This window comes from Epinephelus fuscoguttatus, linkage group LG17, assembly GCF_011397635.1.
Source record: "Epinephelus fuscoguttatus linkage group LG17, E.fuscoguttatus.final_Chr_v1".
Classification (NCBI taxonomy): domain Eukaryota; kingdom Metazoa; phylum Chordata; class Actinopteri; order Perciformes; family Serranidae; genus Epinephelus; species Epinephelus fuscoguttatus.
This window is the reverse complement of record NC_064768.1, coordinates 24435022-24447350: the sequence shown is the minus strand read 5'-3', so window position 1 is coordinate 24447350 and position 12329 is coordinate 24435022. Positions and strand designations below refer to the sequence as shown.

Here is a 12329-nt window from a genome sequence, read left to right as displayed (position 1 = left end):
ATGTTTATCTTATTTGACACACTGAATACATAAACAACAGAATAATGTTTTAATGAGCTCCCCAGAGCTGCTACAATTGATACAATTATATCTGTCCTTTCCTCTCTCTTTTCCCTCACACACACACACACACACACACGCACACTCACATACAAAGACAAACACACACACACACACACACAGCTCGTTTCAGCTCTAATGATCTACCCTGGGCTGCAGATGATGTCACGTCAAACACAGTGACGATGTCAGGTCATCAGACAGGTCTCCGTTTGATGAGGTCATTGCTTTTAGGATGTCAGAGTGTTGTCTAGGAGTGTAAACAAACACACACGTGTGGACTATTTCCGACTATCACCTATAACTATGGAGGAACATGGAGGTCATAAATACTAATCACCATGACTTCACGAGTTGTGTCGAGTGAGTGTGTGTCTCTGTGTGCGTGTGTGTGTGTGCTGCTGTGGACGTCCTGATGTGTTGACAGGTGGCCCTTCGCACCCATCGGTGAGGATCTTTCACTTTCAGTTGTTGTTGAGGACCCACCACGAAGCTGTGGAGGAGACGAAGAAGACCTTCAGAAATGACCCCAATCAAGGAGACACTGAGCATGCTCTCCACTGCACGCTGTGTGTGTGTGTGTGTGTGTGTGTGTGTGTGTGTGTGCTGCTTGTGGCTGCTTATGTGATGCAGGTAATGATGCTTGTGGGGTAGAACGGAGATCGATTTAAAATTCAAAAATAACACAAACACAGCTGACTTGGACATGAGTGCTGGACAAAAAGTGGACAAAAGCAGAATTGTTATGAAGGAAAAAAGTGAAAGTCGAACATGTTTGATCTTATTTGGATAAACTGCAAGACTGAGATGATTATCTGACTGTTAAATGTCCCTTTACATAGTTATCAGCTGTGACAACGTCGTGACTGCTGGTATTGTTTTCACCTTGTGAGTCTGTGTATGTGTGTGTGTCATCTTGGCAATATGTGGTCCAGGTGACACCAATCATAGCGGGAACTACCACAGAAGCAGTTTTGAGTGTTGTGCTAGGTGTTTATGTCTGTCTGTGTGTGTGTGTGGACAGATTTTTAACGAAGGCCACTTTCGAAGACAGGTGTGGTCTGAGCAAGGGCACCAGAAGCGGGGGGGTAGGAGATAGGGAAGGAGCCATTGGACACCTTACTTTAGTCTCTGGCTGACATTTGTTTTAAGTCACAGATCACTTTATCGTGACTGAAGTGATCCCATTGCAAGATGGTCTGATTAACTGTGAAGGTAGATACTATATTTATCCAGTTCGACTGAAGAACAAAACAAAACAAACAAAAAACTGCTGGCCCGGGCCCCTCTGTGTGGTGTTTGCATGTTTTCCTTGTGTCAGTGGGTTTCCTCCAAAGACATGCAGGTTAATTGGTGACTTTTAATCTGCTGTAGGTGTGAATGTGAGTGTGAATGGTTGTCTGTCTTTATGTGTCAGCCCTGTGATAGTTTGGTGACCTGTCCAGGGTGTACCCCGCCTCTCACCCAATGTCAGCTAGGATAGGCTCCAGTTCCCTATGACCCCCAACAGGATAAATGGACTGCACTGCACCTGTATAGCACTCTTCTAGCCTTCCAACCAGTTAAAGTCACTCATTCACACACACACAGTCACACGCTGGTGGCTGGAGCTATCATACAAGGTGCCACCTGCTACTCAGTGACCATTCACACCCACTCACACACCGATGGAATAGCCATCGGGACAATTTGGGGTTCAGCATCTTGCTCAAGGATACTCTGACATGCAGACTGGAGGAGCTGGGGATCGAAACTCTGATCCTTCAATTAGTGGACGACCTGCTCTACCTACTGCCTGTAAGGATGTCATGCACTTATAAGCAGTTACGAATAAATGAATGAATAAACAATAAAATATAAAAACTAAAGAAGAAAAAACGTAATGCAAGTTCCAGCTTGCTACATACATACAGTGACAAACAAAACATAACATACATGTACATGAAACAAAGAAAAAAACGTTTGGATGTTTGAAAGTTTCGTCAGTGAAGTAAGTTGGACCCTGTGTTCAGATTTTCTTTTCTGTTTTATTTTTAAATTCATATGATATATAAGATTAAATCATAAAATGATTCATAAAATCAAAGATGGCCCAGCACGACATTTTGGTGTCTTTGAAAACTTCCACACGGTGACTAGAATTTAAAATCAAGTTCTGAGGGTTTGAGGGTCATTTGTCTTTGTGATTGATGATAAAGGTATCAAAGGGCAGCTGAGGCCGAAGAGTTTACCCTTTGGAGGTGTAAGATAAGTCAGGTGAAAGTTTCCTTGATCTTACTACATGTGATTGGTCTGAGTGTGATGTGAGGTCAGGATCAGACAGGAGCTCGAATGATTATTCTTACCAGGAACCAGCATGGTGGTTAGGCTCTCAGGAGTTTCCAGGAAGTCGACGTTCCCCCTCTGGAAGGTCTTACTGTAGTTGGTCTGCAGGTGACTGTGCAGAGGAAACAGAAGAGTCACTTACAGGTGCATGAATATGTTTCTTTAGTTGTTTGCAAATCTTCTTTATCATGACACCACTCTGCTACGCTGTTTGGTATTAACAATTTACTAATTAAAACCCCCGAACAGAAAAAATGTAATTTGACTTTAATTGACTTTTCAATCAGTTTCATAGTCGCTGACAAATTGAAAATGTTATATTAAAATCATACGTTTTATCTCAGGTGGTGCGTTTGGTGTAAAGTGGTCATAAACTCAGTCCAAGCTGTTTTTTCTCGTCTTGCCTTTCTGACAAAATCAAACATTTTAAATATCATTGCAAGTTTTCAGTCTTGGCTCATGCAAATCATGAAGTTCAATGACGTGAACATTGTCGCCAAGCAATAGGAGTGCTCACTCCAGCAGCAGCAAACAGGAAGCAGCAAACAGGGTAGACAGTAAACATGGAGGGGAAACCCGGGGAGAACATGAACGTAAGAACGTAAATTTGAGTCTGTGGAAGAGGAGGAGAAACTGGTTGAGTTGCCAGCAAGAGTCGGTGTTTATTTGTGTGTGTATCTTATTCACCATCCAGCACTTATTTTAGTGAGAAATCTTAATTTTTGATACATTTCACCTCTCATTCACACAAACATCTCCCACTGAAATAGAGCAGCTAACCAATAGAGGTTGGTGGCAAAAATGTAAAGTTTGTACACAGTTATATTGAAGCAGAATTAACAAGAGTACTGTCAACACATTTTTTAACGCCTTTTATCTTCTCTTTCTAGAGTTGTGTGTTTTTGTAGACATGTAAGGAAATGTTAATATGTCATATTTCATAAGGGAGTTTGGTGTAATATTTTCTACCAGAAGCAGAATGGGCAATAATACGAAAAGGAATGTAGTTGTAGTCTTGCAAATAGTGACCCAGCAAGATCCCGAGTCTTTGCAAAATCTTTTAGTGTGTGACTAAAAACTCCCGTTGACTTTAGATGTGAGAGGGTGGCAGATTTTAGTCTTTAATCAAAAACGGAAACAAAAAGAGAAATGCTGCTTAATAATCTGGGGAATTTAACTCCCGGGATTAAATCTGAGGTGACTAGTCTTGGCGTGATTCTTGATTCAGATCTAAGCTTCAAGTCCCACATTAACAAGAGGACAAAAACATAATTTTCCCACCTCAGAAACTTTGCTAAGATACGACCATTTCTAAATGAAAAAGATGCAAGAAAATTGATTCATGCCTTTATTTCAAGCCGACTCGACTACTGTAGTGCATTTTTTCCTGGCCACCTGAAAAACACCACTGAGAGACCTCAGCTCATTCAAAACTCTGCAGCTTGGCTATTAACCAGAACCAAAAGGAGAGAGCACATCAGGTCGGTCTGAGCTGCTCTGCAATGACTTCCTGTTACATTTAGAATTGTTATGTTATGTTAACTCTTTGCCTCCAAGAACACTGTGATCATCTGCTGCTGTCTCTTTTATGTCCATTATGTCTATTTTTTTATGTGACACTTACTATACAGGTCTTTGCACTGCATTTCTTGTATGAAAGGAGCTATATAAATTGAGTTTATTATTATTATTATCTTTTAAAGTCTTTTAAAATCTTCTAGTGTATGGTAGGCATAAGTTTATTTTATAATACTTTGGCCTACTTTCAAACCTCGAGACATTTTGCAGCTGCTTTGCAAACAGAAAACACCCACATGCTCATTAGTTTCATTAAAGCTTTACATTGTACATCATCATTAAACACAGACCTTCTCTCAGCGAGTTCAAACTGAGCAAAGAACATAATTTGGGTTTTATTTGAACAGGTCACGGTGCATTAGTCATGATGCATATGGCGCGGGCGAACACTTACTTCTTCCACACGTTGTTGTGCTCCCAGAATTCATAGAGAATGAAGCGTGATTCATTTGCCAGCCGCTGAACTGCGATGCTGCCAAATGCAAAACAGGAGAGAGCACAAGTCATGCAATCACTAATTAGTGTGCCACATCATGTCCCCCAGCACAGCCTCTCTGTCTGGATTGTTTTCCACGCTCTGATCAGAGCAGGCAATGTGAGCTATCAAATAATATTTTCATCCTCAAATCATAATTGTATAGTGGGTTTTTTTTTCAGAGGTTTTAGTCTCAATTTAAAATGAACAAACCTGACTAAATATTTAGAGAATGGTTGTGACAAAGCATGTAAATGTCACGCTGTCCTTTGGGCTGCTGGAGTTTGTCTGAAACCAAAGTGACAGTTTATGTGAGAGTTTTTTCTAATTTTTGAAACAGTGAAAAAGGGAAAAGAGGATCTTTCATCTACCAACCAAATGTGTTGTTGTCTGATGCTACACTGAAGCCAGAGCATGCCTTTACAGCCATTTCTATTTCAAAGTTTCATGATGAATTAAATGTTGCTCAAAAGCTCATGAAGATTTCTCATTGAGAATATGAAAGAAATGAACAAGTTAAAGACCCTGCACTGTAGGTTCTTGATGTCTTGATGAATTACAAAGATGCTCACAACTCTGAGCTACAGAGATGGTGGTGATGTAACTCCAGGCAGATTTGAGTCATTATTCTACACATTATGCTCGACACAGTCTCACTGAAATATGTGAAAACATACCAAAGCAAAGTCTGTTATGAACCGTTGCAGTTTCACACGCGTTGTTAATGATGAGTTAACATTGTGGTTGGTAAAGTTATAGAAAAAATAATAGTTTCAGTTAAAATAACTAAATATGGGACGTAAGTGACGTAAACTTCTGTCCTTTGTGTAGGTACATAAAGTACCTATATATAGTTGTCACGTTAAGCCCACAAAGTCACTAACTTTGTTTCTTTTGGTTTCACATGGGACACAAACAGCAGGCTCCTGGTTGAAAGTCCAAGTTTATTTGACCCATCCACCACAACTCCCACCCACCATACGCAGACTTCATCGCTCTTTATATTTAATTTGTGTGTCAACCATAACAAAGATCCTCAATGAATTTGCATTGACCCTCTTAATGTGTCACAATAATGTATTCTTTTTGTATTAAAATGTTGCTAAAGATTATCTTGGTAGAAAGTTGGTTAGTTGTGAGTTACAGAGTGTTGGAGATATCGTCCATAGAGATGTCTGCCTTCTCTTGAACATAACCGAATTAGATGGCACTCAGCATATGGTGCTCAAGCTTTTGAATGCATTGCTCTTGAATTTGAAAATATCAACAGCAATGCCTCTTTCCAGAAATCATGAGCTGGTTACTCAAGATAATCCAAAGACCCTGTCGTGACCAGTTTAATGCAGAGCTATTTCCTTTCTACCAAACTACAACCGTCAACCATATCTCAGCACAGAGGGAAGCCTGCATCTACTGCTAGCTCACCTAGCACCACTGAGCTAGCTAACGTTTCAGCTCTCAGGCACGAGCACAAGCACACCAAAAGTCATACATATTCCATGTAATTATGAGCCAGTAATTGGTGTATAACCCATGTAATTTAGGAGGCTGTGATCACATGACCAGTGTGCTGACGGGAGTAAAGAAGGAAGCAGTCTTAAAGTTAGGAGGCGGAGGTTGGTGGAGGGGTCACAAAACACAGGACTTTTCCCAAGAGACCAGTGTTCGGAACTGTGTGAACTCACTGCGTTTCTTTTCCTAAAACAAACCATAGTAACTTAACTTGCCTAAACCTAACCTCTGTTATCTAATTATGTGACTTAACGTTAAGGACATAAAGTCATTCGAGGCCTGCTTGTTTGAACGATATAATTTTGCTTTTTTTCCCCCAGATGTCTCTTTTATTCACCTCCCTTCTTTATAAAACCATTTGCAAAAATGTTAAAATAGAAAGAACATTGTGTGAATCCCTGATGCAAACCGAACAACAAAGAGAATAAAAACTGACTGTAGACATCCAGTCTGGGCGCAGGCACACTCCATGTACTGTCTGAGAGCCAGACGAAACTCATCCAGCTCCTCCTCCAGCACCGAGAGCTGCCTCTGGACTATCAGGATGTGCTGCGGAGACAAAACACACACACACACACACACACACACACACACACACACACACACACACACACACACACACACAAATATGTGAAGGCACACAAAGTCAGAAGGTCAGGATGATTTGCTTCTGGTGGAGAGTCTGACGGAGCTGGAAGATGTTCAGAAATCTTTTTTTTTGGCAGGGTTTCACATCAGCTCAGTGTGTTTCCAGAAAACCGGTGACTGATGCAGAACTGTGAGGTGAACACTGGGGCATTTACCCTCTTTTCTTACACTTTAAAAAATAAAAAAAAATAAAAAGCATCTGAATCTTGTTGTACGAAGGTGCGAACAGCAGGGAACATGAAACAGGAAGACCTGTCATAATCATAACAATAGAAAGCCTGCCAATCATTTCCTGTGGCTGATGAGGAACTGATGACAGAGGCAGAGAGGGTGATGAGAACAGGAAGTGAATGGTCTGCCCATAGGCCTAAAGTACGCTGTGTGTTAATGATGTGTCTTTGTGTGACTGATAAAACACCTCAGGACATTCTCTCAGTGGTTAATTTGGGAGAAGCACACACACACACACACACACACACACTTGGGGGCACATGCACTCATGCGTGTAAAGACACACGCACCAACACAGTCACACCATCTCACATCAGTCTTGTGTTGTTGGTTTTCTCTCAGCAGCACATTTATTCCCAGTGACACACACCAATTACATATTGATTAACTCACACACACAGGCTGAGACGTCTGCATCGAGCTGGTGATGAGACACGACAGTTACATGAAATATTCACATGCATGGTTTCATTTGTGCTGCTGTGCTATGATACTGCTCACATCATTATTTAAACATAAAATGTGGTTTGACAGGGGTTGGCTGTTTTTTGAACTGAAGTCAGAGACGATGGCTCAGTTCCCAGTGTGCTATTCCAGCGAGCCAGCATGCACAATGCCAGGACCTCCCCTTCATGAATGTAAATAAATACACCTGTGCTTTTCTTACTATGGCAAGTCAAAAGCCCTGTTTCCACCAAACACTTTCGGACCTTTGGAACCAAAAGTAACCCTTCAGACATGGTACCTAGACCCTAGTGTTTCCACTGCAAACAGTACTCTTAAATGTGGGCGAGGCTATTGTCACTCACTGCTCCGTCCAGCACTCACTGTACATCCTCATTATCAGTGTCACAGATGGAAGTCTGCACCTCGTTTATCGTCCACAGAACACCATTTTCAGAACAAAATAAAACAGGCTGCAGTGAGAGTCTCTCTCAATTGGATATTTAAAGATAGCGGGTTTGTGCATTTAGTCCGTCTCAGGCAAGCTCAGGGATTTAGTGTTGCTGTAGTCCACAGGAACGACGCTCCACAATGCTTTTTCTTCTGCAGGTGAGGATTAGATTTATGCAGTTCACATAACCGGGCCAAAATTGACATATATAAACGCTTGAAGATCCAGTCATTACTAAAAGTGTCATAAGTCATACGAAAACTACAGTGATGGTCAAAGTTGTCATATGGAATATTTAAGGTTTTGATTGAGTCATGTCGTCAGCTCATCCATTAAGAATCATTATAAGTTAAGGTTCCACCTTAAAAGTCGCTGGCAGTTGGCCCAGTGAATTAAATAATTTTTTTCTCAGACTCCAGCTGCTGTAAGAGGCAGCAAAACACCCTTTCATTTTATAGTTACAGTTTACTAATAAAACTCTCCATGGTATGAACAGTGGTTCAACTTCAAAACCAGCCAAAAGTCAGCTCTGAGCAGAGTGATGTCCACTACTGACCAATCAACAGACTGCAGTGTTCACAGCTCCACCTTTTAGTACCAGATCTGTGAGCTAGGTACCCCAACAGAGGGGGGACCAAAAATGGGGAGAATCCACAACTTTTCACAGGGGAAACTGAAAAAAAAAGCATACCTAACTGCTCGGTGGAAATGGGGCTAAAATGTCTGACATGAAAAAGGTCTATTGGGGGGGCATCTAATTAAGAATAAAATCTGTTCATAAAACCATTTGTTGGATTGAATCTGAGTGCAGATGTTCTACGTGACAGGAGATTTACCTCCTCACTATAGTTATCGCTTTAGAATGAAAATCTGTCTCCGGCACACTATTCCTGTTAGAGTGTGTGTTTGTGTTTGCGAGACACAAATCTGTTTGGCTCAAACAAGCTGAACCTGCAGACTGTGTTTGTGCTTTAATTCAAATGAAGTGTGTTGGACTCCATTTTGGCACCATGATTTGTTTAAATAGCCCAGAGCAGCATGAGGCACAGTAGTCATATTTTCGGTGTCTACATCATAAATTTATTATGTGAAATGTCTAAAAATAAATTCACTTTAAGTGAAAATTTAAGCACATGAAATAGCAAGACAACAGTAACCTAAACCAGCTTTCAATTTTTAACATTTTCTAAAAGAATAATTGACTTTTTATTCCATATTTTGGAATTAAACTCTGCAAACAACCTTTAAAAAAAGAACTCCCCTCTTCTATGAGGGTTCTTTCTCCTCTTCATGTGTCTATGATGGAAAACACTAAAGAGAGATGTCTGTGTTGGTCTACTGTGTCGTCAGCTTTAAAGTCTTTCAGCCGTGAAATGAGTGATATGAAGCTCAGGCAGAAATAACAGCCTCCCTTTGCCTTGGCATGTGCACGCTGAGGTTAAACAGGGAATGTTAACATGCACATAAACACCTGCATGCTAGTTAAACACACACGCTGTACGAAAGACATTTAATCTATGATAAGGTTTACACACATGAAAAGCTGAAACAAATATGTTCTGTTATCAAAGGATTTAGTAGTAAATATAATATATAAATATAATATATATATAAATAAATATAGATTGTACTCAGACATACACACTGTCTCTACCTCACCCTCCTTGTATAATACTGAGCCTTTAAAAGGAAGATTAAAGATAAAGACAGACGGTTCAATCGAAGAGGGAATACACTTCTGTCAAGTTTCTACCCTGCTGTTTCTATGACAACTGCTGAGTGGTTATCATCAGTGTATCCTCTCCTTCAGTGAAACTCCACCATGTGAGAACACAGTGACACAGGGTGGTCACCACAACAAAAAAAAAAAACAGTGGGAAAGTAAATTAAAGTCAGAAAACGAACCGATTTGCTCTCCAGGACCTCCTCTTCAACGGGCTCCAGACGAATCTCCTGCAGGAGAAATACACAGATGCTCTGATAGTGACACAATCTTCACCTTGTTTTCCACAATCTCCATCTAAATGTTTTATACCTGCAATAACTGGCTGCTTGTATGCAGCAGAAATGTGATCCATATTTAAACGTAAAAAACAATTTCAACTTAACTTAACTCTCAACTTAACTCTGATACCTCTGTATGACCTACATGAACAAATGACACCATTGGCAAGAAGATATTTCTATATAGTTATCCTTTATGCCCATACCCAGATCCAACTGCCTGCAAAATTAGACTTAATGATTTACGGCACACAGACCGGAAGAGCCATTGTTGACAAAGCTTTGCAGTGATTAGTGCATTAGCCAGCTAAAAGGAAGCAGGAGGAGATTTTTCTTTAGAAAATATTATTGTGGTCATGGCTGACACTGGGGCAGGATCAGCAAGAGAAAGGGAAAATAACTGACACAGAAAAAAAAAGAAAAGCTAACTGAGACAGTGATGGAGCACAGGCCTCCTCCGTCTTGACAGGTATGTAAATGGTTATTTAATTTATGAACTACATGGCAAGACATGGTTTTACTGTATGTCAATATCCTTATTTACGTTTGTTTAACTGAACTTTGTTTCACCATTGTCACATTAATGTTACAAATTTTACACAGCCACAAAAAGATGTGCTACCTCATCACTATACATCCTGCAAACAGCTGTGTTTAAAAGAGTAAACGGCATTAAATATATAAGTTGCATCTTCCTTTCACTTGCTTCTAAAACAAATGCACGTGCTAGATCAAGATCTTTATGACATGAGGCAGTGGTGCCCATGGAAACACCAATAATTTTGTCTGCAGGGGCTGTCGAAATTAAGACAAAATGAAAGTTCCTTGTTGTTGCTTTTAAGACTAAGTGTCCTATCTCACAAAGTGGTGCAAAGTGGTACACAGTGCAGTGCAACTGAAATTGCTCACATCAGACTGGCAAAGTTTTTTGGCAGAGTCATTTTTACGTCCAGCACTGTTGTGTTAGAAGTTAATGTATTTCTGCTCATCTGTGCACCTGTTAGCATGTAGGTCTTAAAATGAGGTGCCGTCAGGAGCACTGTTAGCGTTTTACTATTTTGAGGCAGCAAAAAGCGACTGTAGGTAATTAATACGTCCTCATGCACATCCAAAACTTCAGTGCAGAGCCTAACTGCTAAACAGAAATCAAAAAAAATGAAAAAAAGCTTGCAACTCGTCTATAAAATGCTCCCAGTTTATTTAGTGACAACGTTTCCAAGCAAAAAGCGATTGTGCCATTGACCATCAAAAACTGGTCTAAAGTCAGAATGGCGTATTTTCCTGCTTTTTAAATGGCACTTTTTTCTGATAGTAAGATTCATCTATATAGACAGCTTCTCAACATATGTACACTCTGATTATTACACAAATAGGGATGCAGATGGGTTGCAGGTAGCGGAAAGAAGATAGTAATGAGGAAAATATTAATTACATTCTTTAAAATGTGAACGTAGCAGAGAGCAGAGCAGAGCTGTGGTCTGACTCCCCTTTACAAGGGATACTGTGTATATTTACACACGAGGGGCAGTGAAACTTCATCGGTTATTTCAGAGGCTGAAAGTTTAGTTCTGTTACCTCTGTCAAGTTTATAATTATGGTTTTTAGTTTTACTGTTTAAACATCCCAGGATATTTATGCACCTATGATAAATTAAGGGACTAAATACAATTGCTTTGCCCTTTGTGCCTTACTGTGTATCCAGGTTAGGCTCCGCTTGTCTAGCAGAAGTGGAGTTGGACAGAACTTAAATGCACTTGTGCCACGTTCTATAGATTTAAATGGGGCCCTTATATTTTTTTCTTACATCTACATTCATCTAGCAAAGCAGTTCCCAAACTGTTTGACTTGTGAGCCTTTGATTTTCTACAGGCAACAGTCATCATTTGCTACTTGTTAAAACCTGCATAACTAAAGACTGAATTTTTTGCTTGTTTTACTCAAGTAACAAAGATGTACAATCAGCCTGTAATTCAAATGAAAGATCTGAAGACAGGACAAAAAGGTAAACATAACTTTCTTTGTGTTGTAGAAATATGTTTTTATACTTTCCTCTTATTAATCATCTCAGGACCCCTCAGATTTATAACTTAACCGCTTTACAACTTCAGTGTGCAAAATCCCTCCAAAAACTAGAACTAAAAATCAAACACATCCAACAGATCTCAGATTTCATGCTACATTCAACACACACAGATAACAGGTGTGAGAGTTTGTGTGCAGCCGATATTTCCGTAGTTAAACTGTACATATGTGTATGTGTTTGTGTGTGGGAGGGTGTTGTTGGGTTGAGTTAATTTGTTGATATTGTTGTGAGTACACTTGCAATAATTTGTGGTTATTCCGAGAGAGCAACGTAAAGACCAGATGGCCAGGATGGCGAGAGGAGACAGACCAGGATAAAAATAACAGAGGCAAAGAAGAAGAGGGAGGCAGGAGAGGAGAGGAAAGTATGCAAAAGTTGAAAGAGAGGGGGTCACCTTTTTTTCTAGACGGTCGATGAGACTCTGCAGTCTGTTGACCTGGATCATCCACTGGCTGTCTTCATCATAAACACCTACAGACACAAACAGGACAGGTTTCAGACAAAAGTAAACAAGAAAG

General features: G+C 40.2%; 1 protein-coding gene across 1 annotated transcript in view; it reads right to left on the bottom strand.

Annotated features, from left to right (window-relative positions):
• The window catches only part of necab1 (N-terminal EF-hand calcium binding protein 1), a 52717-nt gene continuing 40388 nt past the window's right edge, over positions 1 to 12329 (bottom strand). Inside the window, exons 8-13 of the mRNA XM_049603044.1 lie at positions 12206 to 12282; positions 9630 to 9677; positions 6387 to 6499; positions 4358 to 4435; positions 2406 to 2497; positions 1 to 553 (exon numbers count right to left, since the gene is read on the bottom strand). Of these exons, the coding sequence (XP_049459001.1) occupies positions 525 to 553; positions 2406 to 2497; positions 4358 to 4435; positions 6387 to 6499; positions 9630 to 9677; positions 12206 to 12282 (437 nt within the window). The 3' untranslated portion in view covers positions 1 to 524. The remainder of the gene's footprint in view (positions 554 to 2405; positions 2498 to 4357; positions 4436 to 6386; positions 6500 to 9629; positions 9678 to 12205; positions 12283 to 12329) is intronic.